Source organism: Strongylocentrotus purpuratus, unplaced genomic scaffold, assembly GCF_000002235.5.
Source record: "Strongylocentrotus purpuratus isolate Spur 01 unplaced genomic scaffold, Spur_5.0 spur5_scaffold_16, whole genome shotgun sequence".
Lineage (NCBI taxonomy): Eukaryota > Metazoa > Echinodermata > Echinoidea > Camarodonta > Strongylocentrotidae > Strongylocentrotus > Strongylocentrotus purpuratus.
In genome coordinates, this window is record NW_022145601.1 from 26,586,537 (window position 1) to 26,608,195 (window position 21,659).

The window sequence follows — 21,659 nt, forward strand, 5'->3', positions numbered from 1 at the left end:
AATGTAAAAAGTGGGACCTCTTCATGTTTTTAAGATCTGTGGATATTCGGGGTCATTGCAGTAATGTGCTAACCGTGAACTGGTCTATTATACACAATATTTCAAAGTTTATAAAAAATTATTTGTAGCGGTCACCCCTAAATCAGAGGGGGCATCAGAAAAAAGTGGCCGGCCTTTTGACGATAAATATTATTTTGTAAAAACCCTGAATTTGATGTCATATTTCATTAAATATCTATATTTTGATACCAATTTCAATGGATTTGAATAAAAATACACTATTTTCCATCAAAATTGAAGGTGTATTTTTCGTAACTTTCCGGAATATAAGCCCAATATGCAAGGCTCAAATTATTTTTTTGCGACTCTCGTTTCGTATTATATGACTAGCGACCCTCATTTCTTATTATGAATAATGACCCTTATGAATAGTGACCCTCATTTTGCATTATAAATAGCGACCCTCATTTCTTATTATGAATAGCGACCCTCATTTCGTATTATGAATAGCAACCCTCACCTATTATGAATAGCGACCCTCATTTCTTTTTTATGAATAACGACCCTTATTTCGTATTATGAATAGCGACCCTCTTAAAGGGAGTGGGTAGTCAGTTTCCATGTGCAGAAGGTCGTAATTCGCTGACACCAGACTTGGTGGAAATACCATTAATGGGAGTACAAATCTGCACACAGCAAACCCGTTGGCCCGTCAAGAATTACCCCTAGTCTCTCGGAGCATGCTCGGAGATTTCTCGGGCGAAGGAAAAGCAAAGCATTACATAAGGTCTAATGGTCATAAAACTCAAGGCTAACCCTGGTGATTGACAACACCTGTTATTGGGTAAACACCCGAATGGTGTCGAATTCCCCATGAGAGCTGACTTCTATGGAACTTTAATACCTACCCTCTTCTTTGATTATGAATAGCGATCCTTATGAATAATGACCCTTATGAATAATGACCCTTTTCTCCAATTATGAAAAGCGGACCTTATGAATAGCGGTCCTTATGAATAGCGGACCTTATGAATAGTGAACCTTATGAATAGCGGTCCTTATGAATAGCGGTCCTTATGAATAGCGACATTGACCCGGTTCCCTAAAGTGCCCCCTTATATCCTCACATGTCCTTTTCCCTTCTGATAATTTTTAATGGTAGGAATTCATGGTAGGATAGCATCTATATTCTTTAGAACAGCTCTCAAAATACTCACAATTTCCATGTTTCATGTCATGACTGTGTTTATAAAAGAATAATGAATACATAAAATGACAATTTCATCTAAGATCCTGAAAATGAGGGATTTTAGATCTAGAAATCATAAGGGGAAAAAAGTGTGGCGAGTTGTCCGAACCCCCCCCCCTTCATTTTTAATGTATATGTTTTGTAGGAAAACCTCCCCCCTTATTGGGTGACGTAAAAAAGGTGACCTTACCCCCCCCCCCCCCCCCCCCCCCCAACGAAACGTAATGTTGATCGGTCAAATTTTCAAGTTTCGGGACACAAAAAAAATATATATGTTGTCTTACCTCCCTCAGTATCTATATAGGTCAATATAGAAATTAGAAATGCAAATGCAGAAAGTTCAAAGACAAAGGATAAGGAGTGTTAAGTGCAATATTGGTATATAGTCATAGACTTCCCCTTTAAATCCGAAGGCAAAAGAGAAATTTATTTATTCATTCATTAAAAAAAAATGTATGCATAGGCTGACGAAAGACTAGTTCAACAGTGTTCTATTAATACGGTCATCTTGTTGAAGTTGTTGTTCACAATGGCGGCCACCGGAGCTGAAACTTGCGAAGGCGGATACATGCAGATTATAGCTCGGAAAGTTGGGACTGACGAGGCTGCTCTGCGTTTTCTCATTTCAATGTTTGCAGGTAATGCTATGTAAATGCTCTAGATCTAATTGATTAATTTTGAAAACTACGTAACTCACAACACAAGTCAAGTCAGTGAAGACTGCACTGAGCTGAGTCTGAAGTAAAGTGAAGTCAGCAGTCAACGGCCGCGGCCAGCCACAGCAGCGCTAGTCGCAAGGCCAAGATCAGCCAAATGAATCGTCCACGCGATCCTTCTAAGTTATAGGCCTAATGGTTAATTTAGATATCTTGGAACAGACTTTCATGTTAAAATTACAATAAAGTGAAACAACAAATGATTTCTTGGATCAAGCAAAATATTATAGATCTATGACTGTTTTCGCAGACGGTTTTTTTTCATCGGCGCTCTGCAGGTTTCGGATTCCTGATTTCCGCGCTGGCGTTGCGAAAAACAGATTCTGCGTAATAAAATACCCCCAGTTCACTGTATAATTTTATCGGTTGTCCGTCTTCCCAAGGATTTATCGCTCATATTTAACGTGAAAGTCTCTGTACAGAGTCAATGTGAAATACTGGCAATCTCTATTTTGGAAAGAAGTTTTTGAGGGCATGTCATTGTTACAGAATGTTAGTTATTAAAAGCATGAGAAGTTTAATTTGAAGCTTAATAAAATTTGTTTTAGTTTTTCAAGTAATGAAGGGCAGATATAGATCTATAATAAATATTATAAAACATATCAAACAAATTTCGATGAACCTTTAATACCTTTCCATATTAAAACACTTATTCATGAAAAAAAGGATGTAGATCTACATGTCGTGATGTACCGTAGATACATTTATAACATTATTTTTGGAGAAAAAAATTGTTTGTCTCTAATATTTTTAAGTTCAAAGTGTGAACGATATTTGAATTACAATTTACCATCTGTATATTGATACTAAAATATAGCGTTATGATATTTCGTTCAACACCATTCTGAAATACTTTCAGTATAAGATTTTAAATAGAATTTAGTTTTTAAATAAACAACAAGACTCTATTTAGGATGAAAGTTGTAGACAATGAAAAATGTTCATTTTGTAAAAAAGGAAGAGAAGTATATAGTACATTTCTATTATGAATGTGAGATTAGTAGAAAGATCTGGAATGAAACCTCAAACTGGATTTTAATGAAAGAACTCAAGTTAGAATTTTGTTGACTTAACAAAATATAATTTTGGCTTTGAAGATTAGAGAAACGATGCTCTAAATTGCATTTTTATATTAATTAAACAACAGATGTTTATTTGTAAATTAAATAGTATTGTTCTGCTCTTTGATATGTTGAAAAAGAATGTTGTACAATATTATAAAGATGAGAAATGTATTGCATGTCTATCTGGAATGGAAAGACATTTTGCTGTAAAGTCGACCAAAAAATTCAGCCAATTTTTTTTTTTTTTTGTTGATTTTTTTGACGAAAATTTTCAAGTTTTGGGCTATCAAATGCTCAAAAAATATTCATAGCTGGGATTATTTTGTCATTTGGAGTTGTTGTAGACCATGTTTGATGATATTTAGTGCCTTTTCATGACTTTGAAATTAATAATATTGGTCTAAGAGAAGAGGCAAAACATGTGGGCCACCATCATGGATTATAATGTAAGCATGCATTATAATCAAAGATGGCAGCCTTCATGTTTTGCCTCTGCTCTTAGACCAATATTATTAATTTCAAAGTCATGAAAAGGCACTAAATATCAACAAACATGGTCTGCAACAACTCCACATGACAAAAGAATCCCAGCTATGAATATTTTTAAAGCATTTGATAGCCAAAAACTTGAAAATTTTCAGCATTTAAAAAAAAAAAAAAATTCTGCTGATTCTGCATCATTTTTTGACTGCGCAGTCGAAGATCCATCTAGTTAAAATTTCATGCCATGTAGCCAGTGGCGTACCTGGGGTACTCCGTCAGGGGGGGCAAGCAACCGAAACAAACAAAAAAGGCGATGCTAATTTTCACTTTTGGCGAGCGAGCGAGCAAAAAAAAATCTTTAAGTAACGTTTGGTATATAAACTGGTATTGTCGCAAGTTGGGGTGGGAACATTCACTTGTTAGCGACGTTAATTTCATTTTTTTGCAAACGAGTGTAGCGAGCAAGAAAAAAATCCCTTCTTTTTTATAATTGCCACTTAAACTTGGTTCAATTGTTCCATGCAGGGCGTGGGAACAATATTGTGTTTAGGGTGATATCATACCCATTTTAGCTAGCGAGCGAAAATACATCTTTCTCTCAATGAATTGCTATATAAAATTTGTTTCATTGTTGCAGGTAGGGGGCGGGCACAATCGTGTTTAAGGCAATGCAATCCCATTTTGGCGGGCAGGCAACCCCCTACATTTCTCTTTTTAATGATATTGTAGCAGGTTAGTGGTGGGCACATAATTCCACGAGCTAGCGAAAAAAAATCACTTCTCTTTTATAGGGAAAATATGGTACATAAAACTTGGGTTCATTGTTCCATGTCAGGGACGTGATTAGTGAAAGCGGTGTTATTTCTATTTTGGCGAGCGAGCGTAGCGAGCGAGCAAAAAAAAAACACTTCTCTTTTATAGGGAAAATATGGTATATAAACTTGGGTTCATTGTTCCATGTCAGGGACGTGATTATTAAAAGCGGTGTTATTTCTATTTTGGCGAGCGAGCGTAGCGAGCGAGCAAAAAAAAAACACTTCTCTTTTATAGGGAAAATATGGTATATAAACTTGGGTTCATTGTTCCATGTCAGGGACGTGATTATTAAAAGCGGTGTTATTTCTATTTTGGCGAGCGAGCGTAGCGAGCGAGCAAAATTTTTGTAATGATAATTGGTTCATAAATTTCAGATTTTTTTGTTGCAGGGCAGGGCTTACACAATCATGTCTAAGGTGATGTTAATTCCGTTTTGGCGAGCACGAGCACACCAAAACTTCTTTGAATAACGTTTGGTACATAATTATTAACTGGTTGTTGCAGGTTGGGGCGGGCACGTTAGCGGTGTCAATTCTATTTTGGCGAGCGAGCATAGCGAGCAAGCAAAAAAAATAAATTCTCTTTTAATAGAAATTAATAAATAAACTTGTTTTTATTGGTGCAGGTCAGGATGGACGCAATCGCGTTTAACGCGATTCAATTCCTTTTTGGCGAGAGGGCGAAAAAACTCTTCCATTTTTAATGATATTGTTGCAGGTCAAGGGTGGGCACAATTGTTTCCAAAGCAATGTTTATTCATTTTATTCGCGAGCGAGTGTAGCGAGCGAGAAAAATGAATTAGTCTCTTTTAGTAACATTTGGTACATATATTGTGTGTTATTGTTGCCATGGTTGCAGTTCGGGGCAGGCACAATTGTATTCTAGGCAATACTGATCCTTTTCTTTTTTCAGGCGGACGAGCAAGTGAAAACATTTTATACAAAATAGGCTAGCAAGCAGTTCGCACCTGCGAAGAGTTTCGAATTTGTTATATCACTTATATTTTCCTTTTTTCATTTGTTTTAATTTTTCAGGGCCGTATGCGGAATATTTTTCTGGTGGGGGAGGGGGAAAGATGCGTTAAAAGTTTTCGAAGAATCTCAAAAGCAAAAGGAGTGAAGGGAGTTTGAGCGACCGAACTGGTCATGAGGGTACTTTTGCATTTTCAAAAGTAGAATTGAAGGATTTGGTATAGGCCTACACTACATTTTCAGGAAAAAAACTGTACGTTTTCAAAATATCTGGAGTCAACTGCCCCCCCCCCCCTGGTGCGTACGGCCATGGTCTTTTTTTTAAAAATTTCCCCATTTTTATTCCTTTCCTTTTCTTTTCCCTTTTTCTTCCTTTTCTCTTCTTCTTCCTTTTTTCTTTCCTTTTTTTCCTTTTTTTCTCTTTCTTTCCTTTTTTCTTTTTCTTTCCTTTCCTTTCTTTTCTTTTCTTTCCCCTTTTTCCCCTGGAGCCCGTCAGGTACGCCACTGCATGTAGCAGCTTTGTAGCTTAATGGTACAATAGGTGTTGAATTAATTAGCGTATATCACTTATGGCTTATAAATTATGTTTTTAATTGTTCTCTTTTTTTAGGATATCCCCTTGCAATCTTCTTGAGAGATAATCTCCATGACACTTCAGCTACCACAAAGCATCTCTTCATCTCTGCTGTAGGACTTGCAATCAGCTACTTCAATTATGGTAACTCAGCGGTAACATTTGTGAAACGAACCTTAGATTTTATATAGCAAAGCAACGCTTTACCTTACACTTTTTGATGTCATGTAAATATATGCACACAGTGGTGATGGACTGTATTGTGGAACTTTAATTTTCATTGTTTTTAATTTGCCTTATTTTCATGCCTTTGCCACTGCAGGTGGTACCTGAGGCATTATATTCTTGCCCGCCCGTTCCGCTTTTTGTTACTATGATAACTTAGAACCATTGAACAAGTTTTAAGCATACTTGGATAGAGGATGTATGGACAAGCAAGGATGAATTGATTAGATTCTGGGTGTAATAGGTCAAATGTGAAAGATTGTAGGGTCATAAAAGTGAACAAAATCAAATCAAATATAAGATTTCTGTAATAATTTAACAAAAATTGAAACAATGTTGACCAAACTGGGCTCAAGTATGTGAAGCTTTTTAAAAGATTAAATGAAAATTGAAAAACCTTTTAGTTTTGTGAGGTCAGATATTAAAGGTCATAGGATCACTGATCATTATAGACAGAGGCATATTAGAGACACAGTCTTATTTATTTTATTTATTTATTTATTTTGAAATACATACCGGTACTATAGAGTGTATAGGTTACTAAAGACATATATGAGATACATGGCCTAATTCATCTTATTTTTTTAATATTTTTTTTTCAATTGAAAAAAAACTAAATGAAAAGCATTTAGTTTTGTGAGGTCAGATTTTAATGGTCACAGAATCACTGATCATTGAATGTACATATAGGCGGAGCCATAGTAAAGGTACTTTGTCCCATTTACAGGCCAAACAAATGAAAAGGTTAAATTCCAACATCATTTGAAAGATAATTCCAATTTAGAACTTCCCTCAAAATGAAAGGGCTTGAAAATGTCTTTAAGCTGGAAAATAATGACCATTGGTTGTTGAATCAACTTTAGTGATTGCAATCAATCATTTTAGTAATAGTCTGATTTTCAGACCCTTTTACCAAATAATCATACATTTTGTGCTGCACAAAGATTCAATCTGTTTAATTTTTGGCTATTACAAGTACATGTTATTACCCAAGAATCAAAGAAAAAAGTCAGTCACTCAATAGTGTCTGACAGTGAAGTTAAGAAAGTAAATGGGTTTCCTTGCATAATTTGAAAAATAGGACACTGCTAACTTTTAAATTTCACAGATACATGTAGGACATACATGACATATTCATAATTCCTGCAAAGTTGTACAGAATTTGATGTTGGCTGTCTTATTTGTGTCTCTAATATGGCAGTTGTTGAAGTTCATCAGATTAAGGGGATGCTCCTTGGGCCTGCCAGAAGAGGAACAAAGACCAGTATATCACAGCAAAGTACACAGCTAAAGCAGTGGGGGGGGGGGGGGGGGGGGGGATAACTGTGACTAGTACATGTCAGGTATCGTGGTAAGTTGATGTAATGTCTTTAGGGGGAAATTTGAAAGATGATGACATAGGCAGGGCTGTATAAATGTGAATCTTAAAATGTCTATGATCATTTATATTGACATTATTTGATTGTGCACTATCTTTCCAATTATATCCTATGCATAGGAATGGATACAAAGTATCTCCTGTTCTGCTCTCTAGTCAACTACATCGTTCTCACCCTGGCCGGTGGTACTGGGGCATCAGTTATCTTTTCCTTTGTTTTTAATGTGGTATGTAAATTATTACTTTATCATTTGTTGTGAGTTTAATATGTAGACAACATGTATACTGTACTTATTAAATTTATTTCATGCCTTTTGTAAGAAATATAACTTTGAAGAAGAAAAAAGTAGAAATGCATATAAGGCCTAATAGAATTAGTAATGATAGCATCAAATTGTTTTTCTTAATTATTATTTGAGGTAATGATGATAATGAACCATATGAATGTAGGTCAAGATATGTATAATTCTCAATAAAATGGGAGGCCTACCAGTTGAAATTTGATATGGTTTATGCAAAACCAGTCTACATGTAAGTGTACTGAGTGAAACATCATTAATCTGTCAAATCAACAACATCACCATGTAGTAATTAGACATGCACTAAAAAAATAGTCAGGCTTTGCAACTGCATAAAATTAAATTTTGAGATATTCAAAACTTTTGCAAATGTTTTCTCAATGCAGGGATATATGTTGGTGTCCTATGCTATCTATGCATCTCATGACTATGATATTAATAACAATAATAATATTCCATGTTTATTTAGCACTCAATTCATCGATCAGACTAATATAGTCTTTACAGATATATTATTACCCCTGTCATCGGATTCAGGCTTACCCGCACACAATGTAGGCACATTTTACACTCCCTGGGGAGCATTCCAGCCAGTCGCCATTTTACAAGCGCACACTTGCTCGTTCAACCACATGAGCGTTCGCATCCTACATTCAAACCTTTTCCAAATGTTTTCTCAATACAGGGCTATCTGTTGGTGTCCTATGCTATCTATGCATCTAATGACTATGATATGAACTGGACTACACCCCAATGTATCCTAACTCTACGTATGATATCAGTGGCTTATGATCTCTATGATGGCCATACACCTGTGGTAAGTAGTGGCAACATCATGGTTGTGCCTTTGTCAGTGGGAAGGGATGGAGGTCACACAAATTTGTTCATCCTAAAGTTAGTGAAGGCACATGGAATAAAAACTTTTTCTGTGAAATGGCAAGATTTTTTGTGTTCTGAAATTGTTTGCTTAATTGTTATGCCTCCGCCACCGAAGGTGGTGCCGGAGGCATCATGTTTTCGGGTTGTCCGTCCGTACGTCCGTCCGTACGTCCGTCCGTACGTCCGTCCGTACGTCCGTCCCGTTTGACCGTTATCACAATATCTCAAGAACCATTTAAGATTTAAACTTAAGACTCGGGAATAGTATTTATCACCATAGGAAGACGATCTGATTAGATTTTGGAGTACGTAGGTCAAAGGTCACAGGTCACAGAGGTCAACTTATGAAATTCCTTGTATTGAGGTTGTTAGCGCGATATCTCAAGAACCATTTGAGATTTAAACTTCAAACTTAAGGATAGTATGTATCACCATAGGAAGACGATCTGATTAGATTTTGGAGCACGTATGTCAAAGGTCAAGGGTCACAGAGGTCAACTTATGAAATTCCATACATTGAGATTGTTATCATGATATCTCAAGAACCACTGGAGATTTAAACTTCAAACTTAGTGATAGTGTGTATCACTATAGGAAAACAATCTGATTACATTTTGGAGCACGTAGGTCAAAGGTCAAGGGTCGTAGAGGTCAACTTATGAAATTCCATACATTGAGATTGTTATCATGATATCTCAAGAACCACTGGAGATGTAAAAACTTCAAACTTAAGGATAGTATGTATCACCATAGGAAGACGATCTGATTAGATTTTGGAACACGTAGGTCAAAGGTCAAGGGTCACAGAGGTCAACTTATGAAATTCCATACATTGAGATTGTTATCATAATATCTCAAGAACCACTGGAGATTTAAACTTCAAACTTAATGATAGTGTGTATCACCATAGGAAGACAATCTGATTAGATTTTGGAGCACGTAGGTCAAAGGTCAAGGGTCACAGAGGTCAACTTATGAAATTCCATACATTGAGATCGTTATCGCGATATCTCAAGAACCACTGGAGAATTTTCACTTCAAACTTAATGATAGTATGTATCACCATATCATAATATCTCAAGAACCACTGGTGATTTAAACTTCAAACTTAATGATAGTGTGTATCACCATAGGAAGACAATCTGATTAGATTTTGGAGCTCATAGGTCAAAGGTCAAGGGTCACAGAGGTCAACTTATGAAATTCCATACATTGAGATTGTTATCATGATATCTCAAGAACCACTCCAAACTTGTTTAAATTGCTCTATGGCGGAGGCATCATTTTCGACTGCGCGCAGTCAAAATTCCATCTAGTTTTTAATGTTTCATATCATTGTACTCTGTTTCTTGTAATGCTGGTGGGAAGCATATTCCACATTGTGGACGAATAAATCAATATCTATATATCAATATCTAGTAATGGGAAGCCTTTAAGCTTCTAAAGCAGAGCATAATCTCTTTATCAAATTAAATTGATGAATTGAAAATTTGAGACTATGTTTTAAGGGTTAAACAAATTGATAATAGCTACAGACAGAAATATTTAACAGAAGGAAGATTTATCATTGGTACATTAGATAATTGTATGAATATTCAAAATTTTCTTGCAGTATTGGAGTGAGTGATGCACTATCAAATAATAGTTATCTGTAATTTGTTAATTATTCAATTAAAAAAAGAAGTTAGTAACAGTTTGAAATGTTGGTAATAGGATTACCCAAACTATTCTTTGGCTTTTAAAGTTTTTATGACTATTTCTTGTATGAACAGGAGAAGTTAAGTCCAGAGCAGAAGTCACTGTGCTTCAAGGAACCACCAGGTCCATTAGAGATGGTCAGCTATTCTTTCTTTTTTGGCTACCTGTTAACTGGACCACAGGTCAGTGTTGAAATCTTCATGCATGACAGTACCATATCCTTGCCGTTATACCCAACCTGTCTTTCCCATCCTGCCCTCTTTCCTTCTTCCCTCTTTCCTTCTTCCCTCCTTCCTTCTTCCCTCCTTCGTGCCCTCTTCCACGTCGTCCTTCCCATTTGCATCTCTTTATATCTGCCCCTCCCATCCATCACTGCCATTTATCTGTCTTGTTCCTGCTTTGTTTCCAACTCACTTTCTCCGTGTTTCATAGTTCTTATGAACTTTATTCATGTTTTCTGATATTGTATTAGGATGGTGGTTGTTACAGGCTTAAATCCAGTATTGTGTTTACAATTTAAAAAATGATGCATTTAGGTTTTAAGGAGAAATAAACATGAATGAGTTTCAAATAAATATTTCATAATTTGTAATCAATATAGGGGTACAGTGCTCATGGTACTCTGTTTTGTAACATGTACAGTAGCACCATGGTGGTGTTTCACAAAGATCCTAAGTTGAACTTATCTCTAAGTTGGACTTAACAATTATGGAAAGCCGTTAGCATCTATGAAAATATTTGTACTAGTTATTTTAAAAGGCATAAAATGATGATTCAAATCATTCATGTTTTCTATTATCAAAGAGGTTTCATGTTCCTGATGTGGAATTAATAAAAAGTCTAACATACTTTAATTTTCGCTCTTGAATATATAGTTGGAAAGGCTACAAATGGCTCTCCATAGTTTTCAAGTCCAACTTAGAGCTCAGTTCTCACCCATGTTTTCTTTTGTTTCAGTGTCCTTTACGTCAGTACCGTGACTACATGGATGGCAACCTGCTCGATAATGAATCTGGCAAGCCATCGGACACTCTCCAGCCTGCTATGAAGATCCTAGGAATAGGCATGATCTACTTCCTCGTAGAAATCCTCATTGTACCATCATTCACTGCCAGCTATCTACTCACCGAAGAATTTGCTGTATGTTTCATGTTTGTTTTTTAAATAGTTTTGGTACCTTAAAGGTAAAGACCAGTATTTGAAACGCCCCTATTTCAAAAAATGAAAGGGAAGCTCTCATTACCAATCATGTGAAAGAATATGTTTTGACTAATACATGATGATAAAAAATTTGCCGGGAAACCGCCTACTAATTCATATATTTGGTAAATTTGTTTCTCTCATGGTCTGTGAGAGATATAGGGTAGTCCCATATTCATCTTTCTGTGTATAGTGCTTGTAACTTTACGAAGAATGGGCCAAATTTCTTATCATTTTGATGATTCCAGAACCTTGCAGATGCTAGATGCTAGCTGATCAACCTTTTCTGATCGATTCCACAACGTTTCTTTCACAATGCAATCGCATGACCATAACTGGTCTTTACCTTTAAAGTGACTTGGTAACATTGCCTCAGATTCTGAAACAAAATCCTGGATCTAGATCATGCTGCAATCATTATTATAAACCTTTAGTTCAGTCAGGAATCCCATGACTTTTACGAACCGATCGCCTGTCTGATTATCAAGATATTTATGATTGGAAATAGAAATTTCATTTTTCGTTTTCCTAATAGCTGTTATAACACTACAGTCTATTGGGGAAAATGAGTCTGGTAAAACCGGTCACTCAAGGCACTTGAGGCACTTCATGATTATGTTGAAGCGCAATCTTTTTTAGGACTTCAACATTACACCATATCACAGACACTGGTAACACGTAGGGCCATGAATCTCAGATTTAACATTGTTAAACTATGCCTTTGGTATCAAAGTCCATGTTAAAGGCACAGCTCTCTACGTCTGGCCTCTACATGTACCAGGGTATCGTGGATTCTAGGTAGTTTGGGCAGGTGTGTCTCAAATATCATTTGGATTTAAGAGCTTGCCTGCTCTGATTTGAGGGATTCTAGAAGGGAATAGTTTTTATTGGCGTGTACCATTCATTTATGAATATTTACGCTTAATATTTATGACGCTTCCATTTATGGTAGTCTGGCATCCAGTCAACAAAATAGTGTTGAAAGTTTATGTCAGCTACAGTTTTCTAATGGTTAAAGTCCTTGAATATTCTGCATAACAATTTTGATTGATATCATAATAATATTAATAATAATACTCAGTTGCGCTTATTAGAATCACTAAGCGCTTCCAAACTTGGAGACTATTACCCCGGTGCTCTAGCATTTCAAAGAATTAATTCCTGCCAGGTACCTATTTACATCACCTGGGTTGAGTGTGGCAAATGTAGATCAATGTCTTGCCAAAGGACATTAGTGCCGTGGCGGGTCTCGAACCGCAGACCTTGTGATCGACAGTCCGATGACTTAACCACTCAACCACTCAACCACGGCACCTCTACCATGGCCTGAATCCTTTCAATTCTATTTCTTTGTGATAATTGAAGAAAGAAAGAAAGAGAGAAAAAAAGAAGGCAAGAGAATGTGATTTTTAATGTCTTTGTGTAATTTTGCTATTGTGAATGAATCTGAAAAGTTCAAACTTTTATTTGAAATTCTTCCTTTTATTACCTTCAGCAATCTTCATTCCTCTACAAGCTCTTCTACATTAGTCTTTTTGGAAGATTCACCATCAACAAATATGTCACATTCTGGTTGATTTCGGTAAGATTTGTTTTGATTTAAAGCGTATCTGCCATAGTTTACAGGAGGGATTAGACTGCCCTGCAAGGTCACTGGACAGGTGGTTATCTCATCAACTCAGCTCTCAGTTAACATAAGAAAAAGAGGATCATGGGGGACCAATGGTCACCGATTAGGCATGGTTTGTTATAAAGAGGGCGCAAGTAGCTACAAGTAGCGTAGTGGGCCTTTAACTCAATATTCAGCTTTTGACTAATTGAAAATATTGTACTCTGTTCAATTTTTCTCTTTATCTTGCTTGTCATGGCTCTTTGTATTGATTTTGTGTCATAGCCCCGTCCCCAAAGTTGTATCTTATAAAATGTACAAAGGCTCTATTGGGCATTGGTAAGAATTTTCTAGACATGGTAACTTGGTACAGTGTGACACCTAAAGCCAATAGCTGAGAGTGTTTTACACTGTTCCAACGTTTATTACTAAAGGTTTAAGACTACTTATACCTGCACTCAAAAAGTGCGGAAATTGTTTTATGAAGTGGTGGCATTTCCTTCGCTGCAAGCATATGTGTCATTGAGAATTAGGATTGAATATTAACAGACAAATGACCAACTTTTGATTTGGAATTACTTATGACTTGTCAGTATAAAAAGTTACATGTTATAAAAACAAAAAATGAAATAAATAAATCAAGCTTAGCCAGGACAATCTGAGTCAAACATTTGACTGGTATTTTTTTCACCATTTAAAGGTATAGACCAGTTTTGGAAACGCCCCTCTCTCAAAGTATAAAATGGAAGCTCTTATTACCAATCATGTGAAAGAATATGTTTTGACTAATACGTGATGATACAAATTTTGCCGAGACACCGCCTACTAATTGACATATTTGGTGAATCATATCGATTCTTGCCAGGATAGATATCGCGTAGTCCCATATACATCTTTCTGTGTACAGCGCTTTTAACTAGACCAAGACTGGGCCAAATTTCTTATCATTTTGATGATTCCAGAACCTTGCAGTACACACTAATACTTATATGCTAGATGATCAATCTTTTCTGATGGATTCCACAATGTTTCTTTCACAATGCAATCGCATAACCAGAACTGGTCTATACCTTTAATAACTTTGAGCAAATACCTAATACCGTAACATGAAATCACAGACTACAGGCCAATGTATATTTTCAGGAAGGAGTATGTATCCTGAGTGGCATTGCGTATACAGGCAAGGACAAGGCAGGAAAGGCTAAGTTCACATCATGCTCTGGGATTAAACCTCTAGCCTTTGAGACGGCTCTCAGTGTGAGGGACATGGTAGCTACATTCAACATCTCCACAAATACATGGCTGGCAAGGTAGGATATCAACCAATGCACACTTCAATAAGGCTCGTTCAGATAGGAAAGGGGGTAAATCAAGCTTCTTTTTTTTTGGGGGGGGGGGGGGTAAGGTTTTCAAATCTTCCCCATCATAAATTCTCATCCAATTAAAGGAATGGAAAACATGCAAGTCACAGTTTCGATGTCACAGTTTTGATGGAATTCAATCCTATCATCATCGTCCCTGCTCAAAATTTATTTTAGTTTGTACAGAAATCATGCTAATGGTCAGTATGGGTCAAGTGGCTAAAATGGCCACATGGCCAAAAGGGTGTAAATTAACTCAGTAAAAATGGTTTTCTCTGAAGTCCAGCATTTCTTTAATATCAAAACCCTCCCATCAATTGATTCTAAATGAAATTGTGATCTGAATTTGGATTCCACCAAATCAAAGTTGTATCTTGCTATTATTAATACCCCTATCTCTGTACTCTGCTCTTTAGATATGTCTACAAGAGGTTAAAGTTCCTAGGAAATCGATACGTCTCCCAGATAGTGTCACTCATGTTTCTAGCTGCATGGCATGGTCTGCACATTGGTTACTACAATAACTTCATTCTGGAGTTTTTCATTGTCATGTTTGATGTCCAGGTGGGTACATAGTCAAAAACAAATAACAGATCGTTATTAAATTACAAATACATGTAGTTGTCGGATCAGTGCTTTACCTCTTTTCAGAAAATCAGTTTTTGCTTTCGCCACATACATTTACTGTTAGAAGGTGTACTTTATTATATAGAAGTGTCTTGGTCGAGTGGATATGTCAGCGGACTGTTGATCGCAAGGTCAGTGGTACTAATAGACATTAATATACATTTGCTACACTCGACCCAGGTGAGGTAAATGGGTACCTGGTAGGATTATTCCTTGAAATGCACTTTGTGCTGATGATGGCTGCCGGAGCTAAAGCTAGGGTAATAATTTCCAAAATCTTGTTGGAAGTGCATAGGGACGTTATATAAAATGCGATATGCGCCATACAAGAACTGAATATTATTATTATTATATTTCAGTTGAAATGTATCATAGACAAATTTTCATTATGTGGTAGTCTACTTTAATAGTAGGTAGTCTACATGTGTAATTTTATGCATAGCTACACTGCAGTCTGCTGCAGCTGCCTGATGGCACAACCACCATACAAACGACTAACAGCTGTGTCCTCTGTGTAATATAACATCACGCAGAATATTCTGAATTAGTTGTTACATATACCGTGTTATATTGAATGCCAGAGCATGCAATGTTTGTATGATGTTTGATCTTCACAGGCTACAGAGCTTTTCACCAAGGTGCCCGTCCTCAACAAGCTTTCTCAGCATCGTCTTCTTGCTCTGGTCAAACTGCTGGTATTGAAATTCTTGATGCTTCTCTTCATGGGATATCCACTGGTCAGCTTTGTCCTACTCAGATGGTCCAAAATCCATGCGGTAAGGCTTCTACTTTTCGTCTTGTTTATCCCCCTATCGTGCTCTTAATTATTTTAATCTAATCTTGTTATACTTTGTACACCAAATTCTTTTAATAGAACTAATGCTTTATTTAAAAATTATAAAGTTGAAATCACCGATATCATAGGAAATCTTAGGTTAATCGAAGCTCAAATCATTTCTCTGAGAAGCACAACTTATATTTGCAAATACAAAATGACATATTTATGTGTTTGTCAGGATTGCTACCTCTATTTCCTATCTTTCTTATCTCATTACTGTGCCATAATTTCTTTCGAAATCAACCTGTCATTGTTTGAATTCAAGATAACATTTAAATTGACCTTACATCGCAATGTATTGTGATTGTTATAAGCTACTGAAATCATTATGTTTGATGGGCTGTGAACAGATTTGTCATAGATCTGTGGCAGTTGTTATTGACTATGAATTTTATGAAACATGACCCCAGACTAAAGTTACATGTTGAATATTTTCGATGATATTCATTTTAGTTACTTTCTTGATCTTTAAGCCTCTTATGTAGGAAAGAATTGTATCTTTCATATGATAAGGGCTCTACTCCAGCCTCCCCTTCTGACCATGCAGTTCTCCTTTCAGTATGTAGCTACACAATGCTTACTTAAGTTTTACCCAGCCCATGATGATGTACAGAAAAAAATGTAATTATATTACCACCTAGGGTATGTGAAATGTCCCAGGTTTATTCTATAATGAATGAAAATCATTGTTCCGGTCCCTGATGACATTATAGAGTGCGAGTCAAAAAAAAGTTTACACATAGAAAATTGCCAATTGTTTTAAAAATCATCTATGATCAGTAAATTAGTATACATCTTATGAAAGAGTGTTTTATCCCAAATCGTTTGATATCATTTGTGTGTGGTATATGTTCACCTTTGGATGAACAGGAGACATTGTTTAAGAGAGTGCAAAAATCGATTTGCCCCAGTAATGCTGAAGTGATGTTTGAATAAAACAATTGGGATTTTGGTATTAAATTCGGTCTTTGCAGATTGCAGCGAACACATACCACGCAAAAATGATACCAAACGATTGGGGATATAACGCTCTTTTAAAACATGTATGATAATCTTTTGATCATAGCTGACTTTTAAAATAAATGACAATTTTCTCAGTGTAATTTTTTTTGGACTCACACGGTAGTGTACTTTTGTTAATAATCCAACATGCCGTTTATCATTGTCAGGTGTACAAGGAAGTTTACTACATTGGGCATATCTTCTTTCTCCTGCTATGGCCTATTCTATCGTTTGGTGTCATCATGCCTAGGTTCAAAGCACATAGGAGGAAATCAAAGGAGTAAGTCATTTCCCTCTCCGCTCATAATTCAATCAATTTTCTTAACCGATGATGAGGTGTTTTGGTCCAGTGGATAAGTCTCCGGACTACATGTATGAACCACAAGGTAAGGGGTTCAAATCCCTGTTGCAGCATTTATGTCCTTCGGCAAGACATCTATCTTCATTTGCTACACTCCACTATGCCTGAATCATTAAAGGTTGTGTAGAACCCGGGGTTGACTTAAAAATATTGAGCTGGGATCGGGGCCCCAAACATTGAGTGTACGCAGGACAGGAATGGAGATTAATGTGCTGAACTAACAATGCAATAAAAAGATAGTTACTGCTTCCAAATCAATTTAAAGAGAATTCTTCTCTGGGATACAACATTTTTGAAAGAAAATGAAATTATTTAGAATTACAGCTACAAGTTGTTCTTGTGTTTGTTTATATTGTTAAGGAATGCAAGGGGAAAGTCAGGCTTTGTGATACCGTGCACGTGCAGAAACCCAAGTCAAGTCAACACAATGCGAGGGTACCGTACCTACCACATACAGGACCAAATTGTTGTTCAGACTATCGGACTCTTTTTTTTTGTTGGGGGGAGGGGTTAAGTTTTTTTTTTTTATTTGTTTTTTGAATTTTATCTTGTCTATGATTTTCATTGTTGATTACACAGTGATTCATAAATTGTTATACCTTACCATTTCTGTTAAGTCACATGGATTGGAAAAGAAGACCTTCGGGTTACACTTATTTACCGGTATTTTCTCTTTTTTCCCCCCTTTTCCCGGCATCCATGTGACTCTTTTCCAAGTGTACTCCTGTTTTGAATTCAATGATTTTCTTTCTTTTGCCAAATAAAAAATAATAATAATAATTCTTAAAAAATTACAATCTATGTCTACTACGCATTAATTGTCAAAATAACCACAAAATAACCACAAAATAATGGCTTAACCATGATATTATGAGGAAGGAAATAAATTTAAGCACTTCGGCTATTTTTAAATTTGCATAGCAGCATAGCTTCTAAAGCCCCCCTATGATAACAGCCGATCGCAGCGAAAATTTGCATGCATGTCAAGTGAAGTGTATAGATTGCTATGGTAAGTAATTTTTTTTTGAAAATATCACTTATTTGCATATTCATGTTAATTTATGTATAATTTCTATTTTTTTTTACCTATAAATCATATGTTCTTCATATTTAAACATTAGTTTTCACTACATATATTCTTTAGACCATTTGGGATAATAATACCAAAAAGAAAATTGGGAGAGCCAAGTTATTCTTTATGTTATCTATTGTTTTGATAATTTCTTATGTATTTCTTTGTTTTTTTAACTTATGGAGTTCATTGTTTTTGTTGTTTTATTTCATAAATAACTATAATTCAACTATTTTGAACTTTGCCAAAACAAAGTATTGTTGAATTATCAGTATAGAATTTTGTGTTTGAATACATTCAGTTGAGTTGAGTTAATAATTACATTTGTTGTTTTGTTAATTTCTATCTCCAATTTTCTACTCTTCTACTTTCAGGCAAGAAGACGCAAAAACAAAATGATGATTGATCCCCAGGGATCCTCAAGATGTACTTCCAACTTCCATTTTGATCCTTTTCAGCCAAGGCCAGAATAATTATAAACTTCAAGAATTACAACAAGGGAGCTCATTTTATGTTTTATGATTTGCAACATATCAAGTTGTGATATACATGTATATATAGGTCTTTGAAGGATAATAGAATAGACCAAGATTATTCATTATGATATATATATATAGCAACAACAGTATTCTAAAAGACACTGCGTAGTTCAAAACTCTGTTTTACTTTCATGTTGAAGCTTTTATTTCCAGAACTTGGCAGTCTTTGATTAAATACAGGCCTTTTGTTGGAACACCTTCAAATGATTACGAAAAAGTGTTGATACTCCAGAAAATGTGAGTAATTTAGCATTGGTGTAGTTGTACACTTGTCATATGTTTAGGTGTCCCAATAGTGAAAATACTTCCTTTACCCCTACACATAGATAACAGTCATTGTCAATGTAGCTGAGTACATATTGATCTTGCTGTGGGAATGCCATGATTATTCATGATGCAAATTTTCAGAATATGGTGGTAATATCTTCCCTCCAAAATGTGGTTAATTATATGCATCTTTTTCTTACATGTATATATTTCATATGCTCTTGAAATGGATATAGAAACTTGGCATGAAGTGATCTATTATCATAAAATGGTTTCAAAAATGAATGTAGACAATTTAAAAGATATTATAATATGGGTTCTGGAATGTACGCAATGCATTTGCTCAAATGACAACACATGACCATGCATCAGTCTTTCCTAGGACGCCTACCATGTAAAGAAGAGTTCACATTCAAAAGTGATAACTCACGGCTAGAAGTGATAATGCATGGTTAAGATGCTGTATGCGTATATTTTGTGCATTCAAAGTAGAATGCATGCAGTTTCAAATGCTCATTAAGAGAATGCTCATTGGTTACATTATAGCAAAGACATTGAATGAGTTCATGTTCGTATGTTGTGACCCAATTTACAAAACGTGTTTTGTAGCTAGTGCATTAGTGAAATGCACTTAGTTGAATCACTTAAGACAGAAAATGAACTCCGCAATCCTTGTAAATTTTTCCTATTGTGACCATGTGTGTTGAGTACAATTTGTACGCTCTTAAGAATCAATTATTTGGTTTGTTTATATTGTCGTTAAAAAAAGAAACATGCAGTATGTCTTTGTTTTGTTTTCCTTTCTTCCCATAATTGTTTTTTTTTAAATATTTTTATTTCATGGCATTACAATTGTTAAGAGTAGCTTTAAGACATTGTTAATGGTCTGTGTTGACTGGTTTATTCTTAAAACTGTTACAGAAATGCCATTTTATGGATATGCATTCATATGTGTACATTTATATGATATGACGATTGCCTCACAGTATACTGATGTTCAATGGACTGTTTTGAAAATGCAATATGAAGTAATGTGTGTGTTATATGTTGTATTTTAAATAGGTTATGAAAGGTGTAAAAATATTTCTCTAAGTTCATGTTGCCTTTACTTTATCTGTTGTTCTGAAGCGTGTTGACAACTTGATCTCATGTCACTTCTAGATACATGTATAGAGTGGTGAAGTGTGACGTCATTGGCTGAGATATGACCATCTGAATAAATAGTTATTTTGCTCTGGTTCATAACATTAGGATGATGTCACAGCTTCGGTACTCTATTACTCTGAAAGATGTCAGCATGTTATACTCAACGTATCTCTTCTCTCATATCTTGGTCATGGAATGATGTAAGATTTGGCATAAAAGTACAAATATAGGTACACCAAGAATTATCATTTCAGCATCCTGCTTAAATAAGGAGAATATAGCTTATTTCATCTCATGTCCGATTCATTTTAGAAAAATGTGAAACCCATGTTTCAAACTTTATGAATAGGCTATCAAGGAAAGGCATGAATGAAGCTAAAGATGGACACAACATTTTCTGTTAAATGATGGGGTTCAGGAGGTTGAGATTCCCCCAAAATGTTGATTTTCATTGACCATTTTCTCCCTATTCTCTATGTAAGTTTGCTAGCAAAAATGAAAACAAATATATGAATACATACAGTATCTCGCAAATGTTTCCAAGAGACGTACTGATTTACCATTTTCATGTATCAAAAAATTGTTCTTGTCTTCAACATTATAAAGCTGAAAATATAAGCGTGTGTTGCGGTTAATATTAACTGCTCTCAGGTTACATACATGTACGTCTTCTTTTTGTATTTAAAACAAATATTCATGCCAAAAAATACATGCCACTAGTATGATCTTTCTGTGCCTTTATTAGGGTTACCCAACATTATGATGGTAGGGGCTATATATCACTTCAATGTTTCCATGTGAAAAATGCCAGCAGTGGTTTCCAAAATTGAATGTATGATTTCAATGTTTTCCTGGAAGAAAGTCTACACATCAAATCCTTCACCTTTGCTGTGCTTTTAATGGATTGTGAGAATGTTCAATTTGTGTGAAGTGAAGGTTTTTCAAATGCACAAAGGATATTTGTTATTTTCAAAAGGATTTTTTTTGTTTAACTTTGAATTATTTTCCACTGTCATTACTTTGATAGTATAAACTTGAATGATGTAGTGTGAAAAAATCAATTTTGGAAGAATTTACAATAGCATTTAATTTGAACATTCAAATATGTAAAATGTTAATGACCAAGGATCTGAATATTAATAGTAAAACAGAATTTCATGCTTCCTTAGAAGAGAAAAAGCTAAATCTGACCTGAATCTTAAGGATGTCAGACTAGTAGTGTGACTGTCTGCAATTAAAGAGAAGGTTGAGTTCTGGGAAGAGGTGAAAAATAATTTGTGAGCAT

General features: G+C 35.5%; 1 protein-coding gene across 3 annotated transcripts; it reads left to right on the forward strand.

Moving 5' to 3' along the window:
• Positions 1–1,737: 1,737 nt before the first annotated feature.
• LOC100892797 (lysophospholipid acyltransferase 5) lies at positions 1,738–20,899 on the forward strand. 3 transcript variants are annotated; one of them, XM_030987170.1, is made up of 13 exons: positions 1,739–1,887; positions 5,910–6,017; positions 7,597–7,703; positions 8,461–8,592; positions 10,427–10,534; positions 11,310–11,492; positions 13,048–13,134; positions 14,305–14,471; positions 14,939–15,086; positions 15,767–15,925; positions 17,157–17,269; positions 17,711–17,785; positions 18,797–20,899. In XM_030987170.1, exons 1-13 carry the CDS (start codon positions 1,779–1,781, stop codon positions 18,819–18,821), a joined length of 1,521 nt encoding a protein of 506 aa, XP_030843030.1. In that variant the 5' UTR covers positions 1,739–1,778; the 3' UTR covers positions 18,822–20,899. The 3 variants fall into 3 exon arrangements, with proteins under 3 accessions (XP_030843032.1, XP_030843030.1, XP_030843031.1); XM_030987172.1 differs by lacking the exon at positions 11,310–11,492 and having other exon boundaries at positions 1,738–1,887; XM_030987171.1 differs by lacking the exon at positions 17,711–17,785 and having other exon boundaries at positions 1,740–1,887.
• The last annotated feature ends 760 nt before the right edge of the window (positions 20,900–21,659 follow it).

What these genes read in the sequence shown, in the direction of transcription:
- LOC100892797 (XM_030987170.1), top strand. Translation starts at nt 1,779, where the DNA reads ATGGCGGCCACCGGAGCTGAAACTTGCGAAGGCGGATACATGCAGATT. An exon ending in AATCAGCTACTTCAATTATG is followed by an intron (nt 6,018 to 7,596) that starts GTAACTCAGCGG and finishes TCCTATGCATAG; the next exon opens with GAATGGATACAAAGTATCTC. An exon ending in CATAGGAGGAAATCAAAGGA is followed by an intron (nt 17,270 to 17,710) that starts GTAAGTCATTTC and finishes TATATTGTTAAG; the next exon opens with GAATGCAAGGGGAAAGTCAG.